Source organism: Oryzias latipes, chromosome 24 (assembly GCF_002234675.1).
Source record: "Oryzias latipes chromosome 24, ASM223467v1".
Classification (NCBI taxonomy): domain Eukaryota; kingdom Metazoa; phylum Chordata; class Actinopteri; order Beloniformes; family Adrianichthyidae; genus Oryzias; species Oryzias latipes.
This window is the reverse complement of record NC_019882.2, coordinates 5,632,303-5,652,656: the sequence shown is the minus strand read 5'-3', so window position 1 is coordinate 5,652,656 and position 20,354 is coordinate 5,632,303. Positions and strand designations below refer to the sequence as shown.

At 41.0% G+C, this 20,354-nt stretch overlaps 1 protein-coding gene across 4 annotated transcripts in view; it reads right to left on the bottom strand.

The window, feature by feature from the left end:
- Positions 1–20,354, bottom strand: part of fut8 (fucosyltransferase 8) — a 92,743-nt gene that overhangs the window by 21,998 nt on the left and 50,391 nt on the right. For all 4 annotated transcript variants that reach the window (XM_011491681.3, XM_020714496.2, XM_020714495.2 and 1 more), the window contains 4 exons: positions 14,289–14,407; positions 13,346–13,508; positions 7,691–7,805; positions 2,015–2,252 (listed from right to left, as the gene is read on the bottom strand). In XM_011491681.3, the coding sequence (XP_011489983.2) occupies positions 2,015–2,252; positions 7,691–7,805; positions 13,346–13,508; positions 14,289–14,407 (635 nt within the window). The remainder of the gene's footprint in view (positions 1–2,014; positions 2,253–7,690; positions 7,806–13,345; positions 13,509–14,288; positions 14,408–20,354) is intronic.

Here is a 20,354-nt window from a genome sequence, read left to right as displayed (position 1 = left end):
CTGCGGCAGTTGTCACTACATCTCCCATGATTCATTGGGTTGAAGTGACAGCGTCTCAGCGTACAATGAGTCTTCCCTGTTAAACGTCTTGAAACCACAAGGAACACACATCAAACAGTTTTTAAATCTTCTTGATGACATCAGAGGTCAACAGTTTAGTTCTCCTTCAAGGTTTGTGTTTATTAACAGCCAAACATCCCAGAGTTTGGTCCAAGTCATCTTTCTAACTCAAACACTTTTCTAATAATGTCTGGAATATTTTATATGTAAAATTTAAGAAGAAGTAATAACAACATTTAAGAAACAGGATTAAGGTGAAGTGGCCAACAGACACAATTAAAATAAATTGAAACTATTTAAATCATTTAAAAAGACATAAAACTTTTTTGTTAACGTTTACAAAGACTTCATCTTTGATTAAGACAAAAGAAAACTAATAAATCTTCAACATGTTTACTTTTTGTGTAGCTACAGAAAACATGAATATATTGTTTGTTTTTCTGTGTAAAATTTACTAAACATATGTTGATCATAGACTTGTTCAAAAATTACAGTTGCGTTTACACTAAAATTTAAAACATATTTTAAAATAAATCACTACTTAGAAAGAATATATTTATTTTTTTGTGAGGTTACATAAAATTGCATGATAATAAACCGGAGAGAAAAAACAATTACCAGGGTAAAATTTTAAATAATTTAGTTGAAAAGTATTACTGAAAACTAACGTAACTATTATTACATCTTTTAGAAAAAACAGCTGCAACTTCCAGCTTTTTCTGCCACAATTATCACAAAAATGCACGTGAGATTGCAGAGGGACTGTACATCAAGACTATGAGTTTCTCCTTTTTTCAATTTTTGGATGCTGGTGTGTCACGGGATTTTTGTCAAGGAGAAAGTGTGCCTTGGCTCAAAAAATGTTAAAAAAAAACACTGATCTAGACCCACTAGACAGTGCGCTGAACTTTTTTTCTTCAATGATTTGTGATCTTCACTGGTGTCCATGGATTACATGAAGTCCTCTCCACCTTTATCCACCTTTGTCATGGTAGGGAGAACACGTCAATGGTCATCTTAACCCCATAGGATAGCACAAGGGTTAAGAGGGTATCAACCAGCTAATGCCTGCTTTGCACCAGGCAATGCGTGCATGAGAGGTAGGAAGGTCCATCCTCACCTGGAGTTACCTGGAAGCTTGAGGGAAGCATGCAAGCCGGAGGGCTGACACTAAAAGTATGTGCTAACTAGTATTTGCACATACTTTGGTAGATGGGATGCCAACCAAAAACAAGTGCTCCAGTCTGTAATGGAGAACCCAAAGTAGGAGTAGCTGGCGCCTGGTGACGGTTCGCCGCGATTTGTGGACAGTTTAGCTAGGTAACAAAAAATATTTAAGAAGCACTCTATAGTGAAAGAGGTGTTTGAATGAAGTTGTAGCGTTGGTTACCAATAGAGGTGACATTGGCGTCGTAATCACCAACCAATTAGGATTGGCGTAGTGAGATAGGTGCGTCTGAGGAACACATAGGGGGTGTATCTGATAGTGAGCCATCTCACTCACAAGAATCTTAGGTAATCTAAAGTTTTGACACCAGATGTTTTTGAGGTGGCAGTATAATGGTTGGGGCTCGTTTTGCCTCATTTGGACAATATCAACGTCCTTGTAGAAAAGAGAATTCTGGATTAAACCTATTGATTTCACAGAATACATTAAAAAAACAAAGACTCTATTCAGCCATTACTTTAGGGCAGGGGTGTCCAATTCCAGGCCTCAAGGGCCAGTGTCCTATATGTTTTCCAATCAAGCTGCCGTTGAAGCTCCTTATTGGCTAAACACACCTGATCCAGGTAATCAACAGCAGATGAGGCAGGGTTTCTGGAAAACCAGCAGGCCCTTTAGGCCTGGATTTGGACACCCCTGCTTTAGGGGCTGCAGTTGGCTTCTGCCTGTTGGTTGGTAGGGGGTTTAAACCCCAGGTTTGGCAGAAAGGATGTTCTGTACTGCACCTACCTGACCAGTGTCCAGTGGAGGCTCCAGAGCGGTCAGTGCAGGTGTTACTGACGGGCAGAAAAACGGTCTCCCAGCCTCCGGGGGCGTAGCGCCAGTTGTGTGATTCCAGGATGAGCGTGCGCTGAGTGCCATAAGCAATCATGAAGCAATAGACGACATGGTGGAGCTGGCAGCCATAACCGCAACCCTTATTGATGTTACACACCAGCTTCCTTGCCTTACTGCAGTCTGGGGGGTTCTAGAAAGAGAAGGAAACCATGTTTCAACCTTTTTTATTGCTCCATTTTCATCTTGTATCTCTTGGAAACCTACTCTATGAGTTGCAATAACACACGGCTGGTATTTTTTTATTTGTTTCCACTGCCAGCCTCATGCTCAACTCTAATTTGAAATTACCAGCTCAGTCTTTTCCCAAGCATTTTGTCATTCTTGCCTTTTCATTTTCACAAATGTCCCTTGTTAGGACATTCGTCTTAAACTTCGACGGTTAATGAATCACGTTTTTCTAAGTACTACATTGTCAAGTATCGAGGAGTCAAAGATTTATTGCTTTAATGTTTGAATAACTGGAATTAAACCGTCTTTTTCCTTTAAATGTAAATGGGACTGAATAAAAATGTATTTTTAGGCAAATACCACAAGTGGCTCTTATTTGGATGATATCTCATAAATATTAGAGAGCTCCCTAATTTTAGAGAGGCACAAATGCCACAGATGAAAACAGACAGTCACAGTTATTTTTTCCTAAGATTTTTTAACAAAAAGAAAAATATATAGAAGCCTTAATATAGCTTCCTCTTTAATATCTGCTGTTTTTCATGTATTCTCTCGCTCAGACATCTTTCTTTTTTGAGAAGCTCATTTTCAATATATTGTCTTTTTACCCAACTTTAGCTCCTTCTTATCTTTTCCTCACTTTGTTTCCTCTCCCTTTTCCCTCTCCTCCTCTCAACTGGAAAATTAGCTTCCACATCATACAGTCAGAATACGGAATGAGAGGTGCTGCGAGGAATCACAAGATCTTCCGTTTTTTTTTCTCCATTTTTTATAGGGAATAAATTTATTATAAAAAGTGGAAAGCAACTGAATGACACGCTGTGTTACTCGACGAGTTGCCGGGCGGGTTACGATCTGCTCTGCAAAAGCTCGTGCCAGCCGGCTTCTTAAACAGCAATTACAGGCTGATGGGAGTGTTTTCCTCATTAGTTTGCTGCAGCTGTGGATGGTTCACAGTAATCAGGCCGTCTGACACCCACCGGCTAACGCTGCCTATCACACAGCAGCAGCAGACGGAGGAGGCGCGAGGAAGAGGAGGAGGAAAGAGGAGAGAATGGGATAGGAAGAAAGGGAGGAAAATAATCTAAATAGGAAGAGATAAATATTTTTTTAAAAATGCCAACGAAAGGACAGAAAAAGGTAAACAAGAAAGAGAAGATGGAATAATCTTAAATTGATAAATTTGATCAGTTTTATACTGATTTTTTAAAAAAAGATTTTCTAACTAAAATGTCCAACTCCAGCAGAGCTCAGAGGCTCTCAGTGGTCAGTCTGCCCAGCAGCATCAAACACAGCTGGATTATGGTCTGCACAGGAACAACAACTGCTTTTTTACCAACTCAGTGGCCTTGAGGTGGGGTGTCCACCCTGAGACTGAATGGTCGTGGGTTCACAGTCGGGTTATACCAAAGAATATAAAAATGGGACCCATTGCCTCCCTGGTTGACATTGAAGGGTTGGAAAGGGGAGTTAAACCACTAAATGGTTCCCGAACACAGATGCGTCTACAGCTCACCCCTGCCCCAGGTAAGGGTCAAATTTCACACACCAAAGTCTGTGACAGCTAATGGGACTTAAACTTAATCTACTTTAAAAAAAAAAAAAAAAAAAAAATACGGTGAAGCACGAGCTTGACTTGTAAACTGAAAAAAACCTGGGGAATTTAATTTATACTAAAAGCATGCCAGCTAAACTTAGATTTTCTACATATTGTTAAACATTCATTTAGTCCTTTTTTGGGAGTTACTTTAACCTTTAAGACTGAGCGTTTCGTGACATTTTTACAATTTTGTGAAAATTTAAGGCTGAGATGATATGACAATCAAGATGACGATATGACTTAAGATTCATGAACAAATAGTAAAACAACGCGTTAAACAAATTGACATGATTTCCATTTTATTGCAGCTGTTTTATCAAAAAGAGGCGTCATGAATTATACTGCAAGTTATCTCAATAGGTGGCTGGTGTCGGGGAAACGCACCAAAGAACAACTATCTAACTATCTTTCTGGTAGTACTGGTCAAAACTAAAATGAATAATTAGGAACAAGGGTTTCTCTGTCTATGCATGTGTGTAAACATTTAAGGGAACAGTTTACATAAAACATATTGCACAAATTGATCTTACGATGTCGACACATTTTTAATTTATCTTCCAGGTCTGGGAACATTTTTAAAAACGTGCAGGACCTGCACAAAGTTCTTTGTAAGGAGGTGGAACATCTGCTAATGTAATAAACTTTAAAATCACTCCTTAATTAAACTAGCACAATAATAATAATAGAAATAGATATTTTTGAAAGAATAATGACTTAACTTTGCATTACATTTGAAGACAAAGAGAATTACTGTTTGCTGTAGCCCTTTATAGAGAAATATTGGAAAATATTGTTTATCTTGGTCTGATGCTTTTCTGTGAAGCAAAGAAGAAATGCTTTAAGTTGAACTGAATGGAATTAAAGTAAATTAAAAATCATCAACTCAGCTGGTATTAAAGCCACACCGGTACTTCCTCTGAGTTACAGGCTGACATTTCACACCAGCCTCATAGCAGGGAGTTTGCTCACAAATAATCAACATTGGCGTCTCAGCGGAGGCGACCTTGAAGAAGTCTGTTTTCAGCTTAGAGCCCTCCGTTTGCTGGAAATCACTGTATGACATGAGCCGTGGTGGGGCGGTCACAATCCGATTCAGGTTACTAATGATGTAACTGAAGTGGATGAAGCACTGGGAGACACAGGTTAATGACAGCAGATGCATGCACAGAGGCGCCCCGTGCAGGTCTGCGCGTACTCCAGGAGTGAATCGTTCTTTCTGTGCATGACACACAAGAATCATCTGCTTCAGGGAATCCATGTGGATAATTTTGACACGGGAATCAAACAATATCATAGGTGAATTCACCGTCATTCTCATTTCCAATTTACATTATTCAAAGTAGAACTGTCAGACGTGTTACGGCTGCAAAAGACCGTCTGTAATGCCTTGTCTCTTGAGCTAAAGACTCAAGATTTATGTCCTCTCAGGGTTTGAATTTTTAATCAAGATTTTTTCTACAATTTTTCTTTTTTCTTCCATTGTATTGCATGCTGAGATCTGTTACTGCTGAAGGTCTTGGTCTTGGACAAAAAAAAAAAAAAAAAAACAAGACGCCAAAGCTCAAGGCTGTTATGAACCTCTGTGGAGTCATTTGTTCAAAACAACACAAAGAAACATCAAATGTTCAAAATGAGCTGTTTTAATTATTCATCATTTACTTGTCTTCAATAGATTCTCCTTTTGGATTTGATGCCAGCCACACATTTCAGAAGAAGTTGGAACGGGGACACGCTTACCCCTCCATTGCATCACCTCCTCCTTTAACGCCACTCTGTAAGTGTCTGAGAAGCGTAGGAACGATTGCTCCAGCTTGGAAAGCAAAACATCTTTTCTGCTCTTGTTTGGAGAAGGATTTCAGCAGCTCAGCAGTAAAAGCTTCTTCTCCTGCATTTTTCTTATTTGTATTTCACTGTAAATGGGGACTAATAAAAGCTCTCTATGGGGTGTAGTGGGAATACTGAGATAAAATGACCAAAGATCTGGTTTTTGATTGTAAGGAGCCCAAAACGTATTTAGACAAAAGTCATACAAAACCCCTTACAATGCTTTATGTTTGTGCCAAGACACTTAAAGCGTAAACATAAAATAAATATATTTGAAAGACCCACACTGTTTTTTTTTTACATGTTCTTGTAGCATTTTTCTCATGATGGAGGACATATACAAAGAAAATTGAGATTATTATTTCTTTATTCAAATCGTAGAAGACCAATAAATGCTATTTTAAAAGAGCTTGTAGTTTTTGCGCAAAAACTACAATCGGCAGCCCAGAAGTTCTCTCTACTCCGGCGCGCCTACTTGCAGATAAATGGATCCAACAATGCCTTCGTTTTCCTCGTCTGAACTTGCATCTGGCACTTCACTGTTATTTTGGGGTTGATAGGGGCTGTAAGCTAGTGGGAGTGTGTAAAAGAAAGGAATGATGGGACATGAGTGCAGGAATACTCCCCACCAAGAGTCAGAGACACAAAAACAAATTTCTGCCGTTCTACAGAGACGATAATCTAGATTATTTTGGCTAAAAACGGCATAATCATGATAAATTAAAAATACATCAAAAGTTGATCGGAGTGGGACTTTTAAGAGTATGCACAGCCAAATTTTTAAATATTTATTGATTATCTTTCAAATCTGAAGCCTTTACCCGTTTGAGTTTGTGCCTGATGATGTCTGTTAAATGTAATTTCCCCTTACTCTTTTTTTTTCTGATGGTTTTGCTGAGATAGAGTTGGGCGGGTGCTATGTTCCTTGTTTTTCACCTGATGTTTTGTTTCTTCAGTTGAATTCACTTGAATTGAATAAAAAAAAATATTTGTCATAAATGTATATCCACCTATCATATAGGTAAAAAAAAAAGGGACCCGTAATTCTCATCTGTATCATTTAACAACATGTCAATAAGTGAAAAAAAAAGTGTAAACATAAATGAAACATCGAGGAATGGAGCTCCTTGGAAAAGTGGCTGTGGTTACTGAACATAATGACTGAGCAGATGGAGAAGACACAGAGATGGAGTTGTTCAAACCCAAAATGAAGGCAGTTGAGGGTGTAGGTGGTGAAGGCAGCGTGATGGAAGGGCGGAGTCTCTGAGACGGGGACCCACACAGAAGGAAAGAGAGAAAGACCACCCCTTTGTGCGAGAGCATCTGCATCAATCTTGTGTCCGAAACCTGAATGTTTGTGAGGAGCAATTGTTTGTGTAAGTGTGCATGAGTCCATGTGTGTGTGTGATGAATTAGTAATGGCAGCTGGTGGAGCGGTGTGATCCCTCAGCGGTGGTGACAGCAGCTGTTAGTGTTGCCGTCTCCGCCCAGCCAGACTGGCTGGGTCCTCTTCATCAAACACGCCGGCTCATTAATGCTGCAGGGCCCGCTGCTGCAACGCCACGCCCGAGAAGCCAGCAGCAACGGAGCAGGGGAAGGTGGAGCAAGGTGGCTGGACAGCGGGTTGGTGCATGTGTGCATCAAAAGCCTGTGTAAGCGTGCCAGGTCTTAGACATTTTTACATTTCTTCATATGCATGCCTGCAGATCTGTCAGTTCCCTGCTGTCTCCGTGTTTGACAATAACCTGCTTAAAATAACAAAAACTCAGGTTGTCAGATCTGACACCTGAAACAGGCTGCTATCATTTCCCCCACCTTCTTTTGGAGGAAAGTGACGCTGACAATTATGGACGCGGCAAATAAGACGCAAATATGAAAGGAGAAGTGCTCTCATCTGGGCGAGGAAAAGCTGGAACACGATGTTATCTGTGTGGGTGAGAGTGGAGGCCAGCTGGCCGTGCAGCAGGTGCTGGTACCTGCAGGTAGGTGATGCGGTTCTGCACCAGGTCCGACAGGTCTTTAGCCTCTTTTGTTCTCCAATCACCAACTCCGTCGGCCTGGCTGAGGTAGTACAAGTCTGTCATGATGGACCTGCAGACACAAACATTCACATTAAAGTTAATAAAATAGTAAAACTATACATTTGAGGCACTTTATGACTTCACAGAGGAACGATCCATTCAAACTGGAAGGATGAAAGTCTGAATGGATGAAAGATGACTTCTCATCCCAGTTGATTAGCAGAGACGCTGCTTCAAACACATTCTCAGTTGACAACTTATCTCTATATTCCAATTCATTCTTTTTATCAATTCATTATCAGATTGCACGCAAGATAATTTCTTTAGATTTTCTGTTGATGTGCAAACTCTCTTGAGCCATTCGCTTGAAAAGACACATTTTACAAATGATGAACAATGAAAACATTACAGGAAGAAGACAACACAACTGCCGAGTCATCTGAGCTTTTAGCTCATGAAATACTGCCTGGCATTACATTTTACTTGTGGGGCTAAAACAGGAATATGGACAGGTGGGCTCCACTTCAGTTTAATACAAAACATCATTCGGCCATTTTTTCCCTTTCCAATTTTAATCAGAATGAACCATTTCAGGAAGATTAATTAAAAGAATAAACTAAATGTGGAACTTTTTCAGCAGTTGTTATATCAGTGAGTAAAACAAGACCGTAAAACTCCACAAACAGCTTTCTGTTATGGGAGAAATTAGCAAAAAAGTGAAGGTAACGAAGCGGCAGCAAACAAACTGAGGCATCAATGCTGTAATCCATTCCATCGAGTGCAAATTTACCGAAGCTTTATGAATCCATGCTGAGCTCTGCTTGAGCTTTAAAAGTGTTAAGAAAAAACTAATAAATCTAACATTTTCTGCAAGCAAACAATTACAATTCTTATTTGGAGAATTTCAATGTAAAAATTTGTACTTTTAACAATAAATCTCCCATTTTTGTTCAGCTTAAATGTATACAAACTTGACATAAGGACAAAAAATATATATTTTCATCAAATTGTGTTGGTATGATCGTGTGAGGTTGTGAATGGATTCTGTAGTTGAGATGATTTCTTACAAAAAAACTGAAGAAACGTTTTAACATGAGAAAAAAAAATGTATTGCCAAAATAAAGAAGAAAAATGACATGTTTTCCTTAAGTATGTCATTTTTCTCAAGATTGCCATTAAAATCCTTAAGAAAGACTTTTAAATCTTCAATTGCGAACATATGTTACCACTGAATGAGAAAAATAACGTTACAAATCTTTAGAAAGACGCATTAACATTAAGATTCTACAACTAACTCCACACACATCAAAAATTAGATAAATGAAAATAAGACCGATAAGTGATCTTTAACTGCTGTTTTGTTAACTTTACTTCATTTTTAGGAAAATAGAGTCCTCAATTTGACAAAAATTTTGACAAAAGCATACAGCAGATATGTATAGCAAATGTTTAAGGGATCCTGACTGACAACGGCGGCTTCTTCCTGCTAGTGAAGCTGTATTTTGGTTTTAAATCTGCCATTTACATCCCGCTGACAGCAAATCTGTGTTCATGTCACACACAGCCTAATGTCGGGACCATCCACTCGTAAACAGGCCCCACAGTTCTGATATATGCAGCTGGGGGCAGATGCAAACACACCCCACACTCACACTCACTTATGCGAGCTTAATTTATTACTCACTTCTCGACCCAAATCAGTCACATCCTGTGTGACTGAGAGCTTTTCTACATGTATTCAGTAGCCCATGTGAGAGCGCGCACACATGCGCCACAGAGAATAGTGCTTTTCTAAGCTCACTTGGACAGTATCATTAGTCTTTGTCACATTTTGAAGCAAGAACCTGAGTGTGTGAATGAATCCCACTTTCTCTGTGCAGGCGGGCCGTCACAAGCCCCTCTGCAGGACGAAAAAAAAACGCCCATTTGGTCGTCCACGGAAGGTAACAAGACGGACTCAGCAGCCCTGCAGGGATTCAACAGCCAGACGGGGGAAGACCGGGCAGGAGTGAAATCCCGCCTAGTTGCTTAAATCTGCGAGAATCTGTTTTCTTTTTTCTTTTTTTTGCATTATGAGAAGCTCACTGGAACATCAGCGGCTTCTGACAGGCTCAGTCTGTCGCTGTCAAAGCTTTGTAATCACTCTGAGAGAGAAATGACAGTTTTGTATGTTCAGATTCAGCATATGGACTGTTTTTTAACCAGTCTGGAGGTGGGAATTGTTGTGTCTTACGGTGTGATTTTGTTCATCCAATGTCGAATTTTAAGCCAGAAATGTGTTTGAATGAAAAACAGAAAGAAAAAAAAAAAAAACAGCTCTCAGGTTCTTAATCTCAAGTGTAACTGAAGTTTTGGAGTCAAATACGCAGTGCTTCTTCTATTGAAGAAAGAGGGTTTTTTAGGTTTTGATTCCATATTGTGCTAGAATAAAGCACTAAAATCTGCTCTGTGTCCGGGTCAGGACACCTGAGCTGCTTCATTCAGCATCCCTCTTATCGTTTCCTCAAATCTGAAACTCCAATGTCTTACAATGCTGTGATCGTTTTCCCTGGAAGAACAGGTATGTAACTGTATGCCATCTTGATGACTTGACTTCTATTTTTATTTCCCTCACCCCCCCAGCATGCATCCGCCTCTGCAGCAGAGTAAATGGAGATGCCGAACATTTATTTAAAGAGCCAGTATGATGAAAATCGTGTTTTTTGGTGTTCTTGTAGCATCTTTTTCTGAGGACGGAGGATAAATGGTAGGAAAATCAAGCTAAAAGTGGATTTTCTGAGTGTTTTTTTATTTAAATCGTTGTGAATCAGGAGAAGATAAAAAAAAGTTCTGTTTGAAAAACAGCTTATTTCTGATGTAAAATAAATACAGTGGGCAGGCAGGTCACAAGCTTCCTTCTTAGAGCTCTCAGCAACGGGAAGGGGTAGGGGGGCGGGGTTGCTCTTCACCTATGGTCCTGCCCACAATTCAGAGGCAAATTTCTAATGAACTACTGCTGCTCTGCAGAAACTATGTCGTAGGGTTTTTAAATTTTGGCTATAAATCATACTTAAAAGACCACTGGGAACACTTTTAAAAAGGTGGTCGAAGTGGGTATTTAAGTCAAACATTTCACTATATCTTCCTCTTCTGCCCTGATGTCCGGGGCAGCTCTGCAGGCGTTTGCAACATGCACAGATTAATCAGGGGAGAAGAGAATCCAAGCCAGATCTGTCTGTGTTCCTGCCTGTGCATGGACAGGGTGAAGCAGCAGTCTCTGGAAAGCCACTAAAGCAGCAATGACTAAGACAATAGGTCCTGTAAGCCACCTCAGGAGGATTACAATGGGAGCACTTGGCAAAGAGGCAGCAGGCTTTTCTTCGTTCAGCCGTGCAGAAAGCTGCCATCCAGATGACAGAGAGTCTATGATCTTTGGCCTGTGTTACTCAGCAACCGGCTTGAGTGCTGCTTTAAAGAGCTGGCTTTGGAGCCATGTTCAACACAGATGACAATTAGCACTAATGTGATCTTTTCTATTGTATTTAGCCTGCTAACTCCAAATTAGAATACATTTAATTCCGCCCAAGAACAAATGACTAGTGGTCACAGTATAATCCTGTGAAAATAAGAGCCTTCCAAAATAAGAGCACAATCCATGTACTGGTGCTGAAATGTTTGACCGAGTGTGGGCTAAAAGCAAAAAAAAAAGTGCAAATATTAGTTATTTGGGAAGCAGAACATCATATTCAACGGTCATTTTTCTGAGAAAGAGGAGTACACACCCACCGTTTTTACCGTCAAGTGCCTCTAATGTTTTCTGCGGACTTTGAGGTTAGTATTTTATACTGATATTGATGTTTTTGACAGGCAGTGCTGGGCTTTCAATGAGCCTCCCCGAAAAGGGAGAAGCTGCAACAGCTTTCACTCTTCATGACGAGAGAGGATATTGAGCTTATTGTTCTGTTAATTTTTAATCCGCTAAAATGCAACATTTACTGGAGAACTTTCAGGCGTTGAGTTTTTCCTGAATCTGTTCACTGGCAGCTATTTTCAACGGCTGGATAATGTATATTATTCAGTCACTTTTTTGCAAAATCTGGCGCTTATTTAACCGAAACGTTGACAGTAGCAGCTGGGTACATTGCAGCGCAGAAAAATGTCGCCTTGAGGAGGAGATGTGTCTTGATTTAGCTTCCACATGAGCACCAGGCTTTAAACACGACATCGCGACACGATGATCCTGCTGCTGACTTCGCCGCTCAACGGTCCTAATGAGCAACCTTAATGACCACCTTCTCCTGAGTAATGCATCTGCATGAAAATCGTTCTATGACTTTGCCTTCTGACCCGAGTTTTGCAGCGGTCACTGACAATTAATGAACTGACCATATGAGGTGAGACCCTAACAAGTGTCAGACACAAACACGAGAGCCAATACAGGTCAAAGCTTTACGACTGGACCAAAGGGAAAACGGGGACGAAAACTTCTAAAGATAATCAGATGTATTTTTTAAATAAATTATCTTTTCTTTCCTGCACCATCTGGGGCCTATATCATGCAAAATCAACTTTTTGAGCTTGTAGGTGTTTTATGATGTCAATTCCTCTTAAAACCCCAAAGCGGTATTTTGTCCCATTCAAGGACCTCTGAAGTATTCCTCTAAAGCCCCTCCCAATCCACAGAAACGAGTGGCTGCTTACATTGTGACGTAGATAAGTCACATAACATATTCAACTTCGACAGTATTAAAGCTGCTGCAACCATGTTTCTTGTTTTTTTATTTATTTAAATATTAAAAAAATACTGTCTTTTAAATGATCCAGAACCAGAAGTTTGAACTTTGTATTTTACAAATAAAGTTTGAAATATGACTATTTTTGCCAGTATTTGTTTGAACAAATCCTACCATTGGAGAAAAACAGTTGTAATTCTAGAGCAGGTTGTAAGTGTCCTTTTATGAATGCCCAATAAATTTCAAACACTTCAGTAAGAACTATATACTAATTTGTCTACATGAATAGAAATATAGACAGACCTCATGTTTGAAATACTTATTGGCAAACATGGGACTGACAGTCTGACTGTTTCGGACAGGCTGCTATGGCTCCTGTTGACCACTAGATGTCTCTACTTTTTGTCAAATTGAAGCCTTGAAGCTTTGAATGTGTTCAATTATAAGTAAAAGCCTCAGAGTTTCATGCTGTATTTTTAGCTTTATATTCTGTAAAATACAGACATTTGCATAAAAGAAATAGCTGGTTCTGTTTGTCTGTCTGTTCTGCCTCATTCTTCTTCTTCTTTAAGGGTGTGTGGTCAGGATTCATAAAGCGTAAAGATAGTTTTATACTGCATGTTGATGCTATCAATAGAGAAAATTGTGAATGCAGAAGATAATTTCCTATATAGAGAGAGAGAGAGAGAGAGAGAGAGAGAGAGAGAGAGAGAGAGAGAGAGAGAGAGAGAGAGAGAGAGAGAGAGAGAGAGAGAGAGAGAGAGAGAGAGAGAGAGAGAGAGAGAGAGAGAGAGAGAGAGAGAGAGAGAAAAGCACGGCAACATAATTTAAATAATGACATAACTGTAATAATAATTTCCGGACTTATTATTAGTGCCTTCTAATTGATGTTGCTCACCTCTCCTGGTGGCCCAAGTCCTGCAGGAGTGTGTCGGCATACTTCTGCCTCTCGCTGAGCTCAGTGTTAGCCAGTTTCTTCACTTCGTTGCGTACAAAATACCAGAACTCCTTAACGCCGTTTTCTGCCTTTCTCCGCAGCTCCTCCTGAGTGGGTCCGGGGCCTAAAAAATGAGAGAAACCCAGAAACCCGAAGAATGATTTTACTTTTGGATTTCGCAATAGGGAACGCCATGTAACCTTCCTACATATAAGGGGTGTTCTTATATTTTCCTTGCAACTTTGACCCAGTTGTGATATACCTAATCAGCGGTTTTCTGCCTAAATGTTCTTGCTTTCAAACACTGGAGCTCCTGGATGGATAAAACATGCTGTCTGCATTTACTAAAAGAATAGCAAAAAACAAATCCATAGATGTTTACAGCCTCCAGCAGAAGGAGAAAGTAAACCTTCTTTTACTTCCAATCTCTCTTCTCTCTTTACCACCGCCCTTGTGGAAAAAAAAAAAGCTGAAGGGTATTTTTAGCCTTTTCTTTCTCTGCGGCAAGATGGAAAAGCTGACCTTACCCTGCCCTCCTTGCTCGCACGTCTTTTTTTATTTTCTCTCTGTGTCTTTTCCTCCCGTCCCGCTCTCCCATTTCACCAATGGGGCGTTCACACTACTTCCATTTCTTTCACACATTTACCTGCTTACCTGACAGCTTCCCTGCCCCTCTGACCACTGCACGGAGTAGCAAGCACTCGCATAACCCTGCCTGCTGACGATGCGGCGCTGCAGTTAAAACACAGAACTACGCAGCCATGCTCGCTCTAGGCAAACACTCAGACAGCAGAGCAGCTGAAAGGTTTCATGCCACGAACAGCCAACCCACACATTTCCAGCATGCTACATATTATCATATCTCCCAACTCTTTCCAGGAGCCCTCAGGAAGACCCTACTTACCATCTCCAGTGAGTTTCTGGAAGCTGTGGATCTTCTGCTTGGCTCGGGTTAGCTGGTCCTCCAGGGAGCGCAGCCTTCCTGCTGCCAAGGACCCAGCTTCTGCCTGGCCCTCCGGTATCCTGAGGCATGCAGAAACAGAACGCCATGCTTGAACAAGGAGGCATGAGTTTTTCAAAAGTGAAGAGCGTGCCAAAATGATTTATCTTTGATTGTGCAGTTAAGTAAAATCTATGGGGCTTTTTACTATTGTTTGAATAATTTAAAAAGAAAACTGACACTGGAAAAGACAGGAACACAGCTTTTAGCACTTACAAATGGCCAAACAGCCGTATAGAAGCCAAAGTAGGACCAACATTTGGATTTTTGTCATTTGTTGTATGTCTGTTGAGTTTCTACTATTTCTGTAAACTACTATGGCTGAAAAAACAAATTTACAGCATTCATTCAGTCATTCATTCATATCATACAAAGATCTAGTGACAGTCCTATTGCACACAATGCTGGAAAAACAATGTTTTAGTTGCTTTAGTATCAGTATTAGAATCATATCTGTGTAAAATAAAACAGCAAATTATTTAGGAAACAACAAACACAAGGTGTATATTTGAAGAAACCGCTTTTGGAATTTAGACTAAACTTTATTTTTAATAAATATTATACTTGTAACCGTTATTTGTTGGAGCAGACAGAAAATATGGTGCTGTGCATTTGCCTTTTAATGTGACGGGTACAGGTTAGACGTGTGTATTTAAGTGTGTATTTGATAGCTAAACACAACCTTTTGGTTTCAATAGCTTATTGAGTCCTTTTTATTATAAAAGGTGAGAACACAAAACTAAGGGTGTAGGATTAATTTCAGATCGATTTTGATCAGAAATGCAGCAGCTAATGTTTCCAGATGCGGACAAGAGCTTTTTGGTCTGAAATAAAGCAGCGTTTTCTTCCAAAAGTCCCCAACTCATCTATTCTTTTTGAAACAAAATATATTGAAATGCCTCGAAAAACAACATGCAACACATGAGACGACGTCATGACTTAAATTGTCTTAACAACAAAATAGCTCTAAAGAGCATAAGTTCATCAGTTCTTGATAACTACTGAGGATTATTTGCATTTACAGATGGAATTTATTTGAGCAGCTACTCCCATTCATTTTTTCTATTTGTATTTCATGTGTTAACTGATCTGTAGACCAACTGTAGTGCAAAGGTTGAGATGAATCCTGTCTTGGACATGAAGGAAGAAAAAAACCATTGGCGTTTTCAATAGTTTTGAGTCAGTGAACCGTTAAAAACTGCATCATGAAAACCCGAAAGAAGAAGACTCTGACATGTTTGAGTTCACAAAAGTCCAGAGAAAAATGTTCCCAAATAAAAAGACAAGACGATGTCCACATGCCCCTGTGCATTCACCATATTAAGTTATCAAAGCATGCAAACTCAATTTGTTCCTTGTGTGAGAAACATCATTGCTTGGAGGCCTAAGGATGTGACAGCCCTCTTCTACTTGAGCCTTGGCCCACAAGAAGCCATTGCCTCCTGAGATATCTATAAAATTCCTAAAAACTGGGTAAAAGTGCTGTTAATGTCCCTTAAAATAACATAATGATGCGCTGGACAACAGCAAAGATGCAAAGATGTGGTCTACTTTCACAATAAGATCCATTGTTTGTCCATTACAGCTCAGTGACACCAATATTTTGAAATAAAACCTAGTGCCATTCTCTTTCTGTACGTCAGCTCTATTGTCTTGACTAAAACTGGGTCTGATGACCTTTCACCACCGGCCACACCTTTTCCTGCTAGTTGCACCATTAAAAGAAGGTAAAACTATTTATTAGGTTGCAAGAACTCCCAGGGGGTTCAAAGTTCTAAACCTGTGACACAAAATAAATTGATATCTCCCAGAACAAGGCAGAAGAAAAAGGCCAAATAAGGTCAGGCTAATGAGAGGGAGCATGCTATTGAAGTCTATGAACACAAACTGACAGAGTAGCTATTAAAGTCAGGGATAACCCAGATACCCACACAATAGCAAAAAGTATTTTCTAACAATAAGCTGCATCGAAACCCACAAACACACCCAATGAGGAAATCCAACACCACTGAGAGGCACAAATGATCTCTGGAGACGAGGTTAGGCAGCCACCCGGATTGAACTGGATCTTAATCGAGCCATACACATGAAAGTAAAAGATCAGGAGCTTAGAAAACATCACCAGAGCTGAATACTGACCTTAATAGTTGATCTACAAATAGGTGAGGTTTGGCACACCACAGCTGGGAAGTACCACCTGTTCCTCAAAAGACCACTGGAGGCAGGCCTCAATTTTCAGCATTGTAAGAGGCATGTCATTTTGATTTAGAGGTGGATGGACTATTGGGTTGACCTACTAGTGGACGAGAGTTTCCTTGACTTTGTTCTGATCTATTTGCAATTTTTAAGTAAAGCAGAAAAAACTGGACAAAGCGTATATTTTCCCCTTATATAATCCTATGGTTAACATCAGAGGTGATCCATCTGGTATGTTAATGACTAAAGACAATACATGAGCCCACAATGACAGCAATTTATAGCAAGATTTGAGGCATTTTCTGATCATTTTATCAACATATCCTCTCAATATGAAGCATCAACTAAATTAAACCAGTTCTCTTGGGCTAATGGTAATGCAGCAGGGGGGGCGGTTAAAAAAAAAAATTCCATGCAACAAAAAAAAACCCCTTCAATTATTACTTAGGTCAGTTGTGGCATAAAAAGAAAAGAGACACAAAGAGTTTCTTGTACCATTTTGTATTTGTGTGTACCATTGTGTTTGTACAAATGTCATTACATGTGTCAAATCAGTTTCTTTCACAATGTCCTTGTTGAATCCACTGACACAAACAGTATTATTCCAAGTAAAGTGATTTTGAGTAGCACATTCTTGCCCTGCACGCTTCATTGCACTTACAGTGAGCCAACTCTGCTCAGAGATATCTCGACCACAGACAGCTCTGACAATGAGGCTTGTGTTTGTGGGTGAACCGCCACTTTCCCGATTTCCCAATTGAAGGCCAAATCCAGAAGGTCTGAAAGCAGCTGGGGCATTAACTGGTGAGGGCGATGGAGGACTTAAAGCATCACTGACCCCTTGCAGAAGAACGCCACCACGGACCCCGTCACACTAAACTATCCAGAGCAGCTTTTACAGACTGCATTTACATTACCATTTGACTTGGATAAAGGAGTGCCCCATTGAGGCAAATATATGCAAAAAGAGTTAACATAAAGTAGGACCGAAGCAAACTGAGAAATGCACAAAGCCACAGAAGGTGAGTAATTGAGGTCTAATGGTCGGTGGCCTATACGATTATGAGACAATTTCACCAAAGCATGCAAAAGCAATTCGTCTCAATGTTGCTCTCATCTGTATCTCCCCTAAGCCTGAGTCAGGAGGGGGTCAGTATCTGCAAAGAAATCCTTGCATCTGTTTAAAGTAGCAGAACACATAGATTAATAATACCGAAACAGCACTAAGCAATAGATGAATGTCTTTTATTTACTGTTTGTGATGGTACTGTGCAACAGCGAACACCCCGTTGGCACGGAGGTAGGAGGGAAATAACATGAAGCAAGTTTGGGCAATGACTCTTCTCAGCTCTAATTTTTTTATTTCCTTCCTGCTGCTCTTTACACAGTGCAGCCAGTCCGGCCATCCGTCATGATCCCCTTCTCCTCTTATACGTCCCCTGGTTGGTACAACGTCGTGGTAGGGGTGCAGACCGGGTCTTCATTGCTCAGCCCAGCTGTCACTCTCATCCTTCTCCCCCTCTGGAGTTGAATCGCCACACAACCGTGTGTCATTGTCTCCAGCAGGGCAGCGGCTTTGTGCTTGAAGTGACCGACAGCAGCAGTGGGGGCGGAGCCAGGCGGAGAGGAACACGACCTCGTGCTCACCTCACATTAATGCTGCTGGATGACTGTTTGGTTGGCAGGCTTGCTGTCACTCAAATCGCTGAGGAAGGACCGAATCGCAGGGCTGCATCTGCAGACCAGCCAGGTGACATTAAGTGACGGATATGCTACTTAATTAAACACGACAGTTCCATAATAAAGTCTTCAAAACCGAGTACTCATCAGAGCAAGGATGTTTTTTTCCCCTCTTCTAAGCACTTTTGCTAATTTTTGATCAACAAAAGTCAATGTGGTGTGGAAAATCACTTTAATGATGTAAATAAACTAATCTACAGAAAATCCAACCAGATGTATAAGGCACCACACTGCACCGAAATGCACAGCCCATCTATCCAGTGTTGCTCTGGGGTAATGACACTAACTGCGTTAAATGGGACTCAGAACTATAAATCAGCCTGAAACGCAGAATTTCCTTTGACACTCAACATGATGTGCTATAATGTTATGGCTTGAAATCTCTGAGGCCACTCAGAGAAAACGGAATGCACCAACGTCACGGTTAGGTGCGTTGGGTGACGTTTTCCTCCATTTATCTAATGTCAGCAGAATTCTTACAGGCAATAGCGTCCAAATCTGCACAGCACCTGAGTTGGTGAACTAAGTAAGGCATGTGCTGAACTAGTCGATCAGTGAGCTAATGAGTTGTTACACCGTCAGTCATTCTGCGGCAATCTGGAGTCTGGCTCTATGCCATGTCTCCGTCAGCAGCGGGGTAGTAGAGTGAGGCAGGGGAGTATCAGAGGAGGGGAGGTTGAGGAGGGAACCATGTAGGGAAAAAGGAGGAGCTGTGGCAGGGATGATGGGCAGCTCACTATCAGGCTCTTTGCGTCTATTAAGGTCCAATTTAAGAATAAGGAGCCCTACAGAATGAGGCACCAGAGATGTCTCTGGGGATTTGAGCCAGCCAATTTGCACACACGCACACATGCAGGCAGATACAGAATTGAAAAGAAAACAAGCTAAAGCTCACGAGGCTTAACCTTAACTAGTCAGTTGTCTGCCTTGGGTTTGTGATGCTGAGGCTTAGAAGGACTTGAGAGGCCACTACAACTACACGAGTGCGGAGGGCTCAGTCCCAGATCAACAACCGAACTCAGTAACAACCAACAAGCGTGTAGCGCAGGGGTCGGGAACCTATGGCTCGCGAGCCATATATGGCTCTTTTGATGGTCACATGTGGCTCGCAGACAAATCTTTAATTATACTTTTTTTTTTTTTTTTCATTAGACCAGTCCTTCTCGGGCGCAATGCGATGCCAGAGGCGCGGAGTAGTAGCGGTGCTTGGAGAGAGAAATCAGCGCCAGCGCTATCAGTTACTATTATCTATTATTTCACAGAGTTTGTACCAGCTGGAAACCTGTGAATTGACGTGCCTAAAACTGCGCGCTCCCGTCTCTGAGAAAGAGCGCGCAGATGCGGGGACGGGATGTGTGAGGGAGAAAGCAGGGGGGTGGGGCTGAGGTGTTGTGGGGACAGGCAGCAGGTGAATCGCGCAGGGATTGTAAAAACGTAAAACCCGCTGCCCGTCACTCACTGCAGCGTGTGAGTGTGTGTTTGGCTCCACGTCTGCATGTGATCAGTCTGTCTCACATCTACAGAACATTCAGACCTACGATCACGTTTAAAGTCTCAACGCCTGCATGAAGCAGAAACTCACCACGTATCAACCAGACTAGACCATCAGCAAAAATACCACGAGAAATACTCATCATTTAGTAGCAACAGAATAACAATGTTATTAAAAAGAATCCTCAGACTTATTGTACTTTAAAAATGTTGAAATTAAATCAAATGCACACATTCACTTGTATATTTAGTTTTAAACAAATTGTCGCGGACTGAGTTGGATGGCTGTTGGGCCGCGTTAAAAGTTCTGGAGTTCATGGAACGCGTCGATCAAGCAGAGATCTGATTGGCCCCCAGTTCTGTCGCTCAGCCTGTTGTTAGGTAGTTTGGACCAATGGGGTTCAGCTATGGGCCGAATAAGGAAAATGGGAGGGCTGGAGTGGGAGGGGGGGGGAATATAAAGTTGGGAGAAGCTCTCTCGTCTCGGCGGGAGAGATTCAGGAGTTGCTGAATGAATTGAACGGCGTTTGTTGCGGTCTGCAG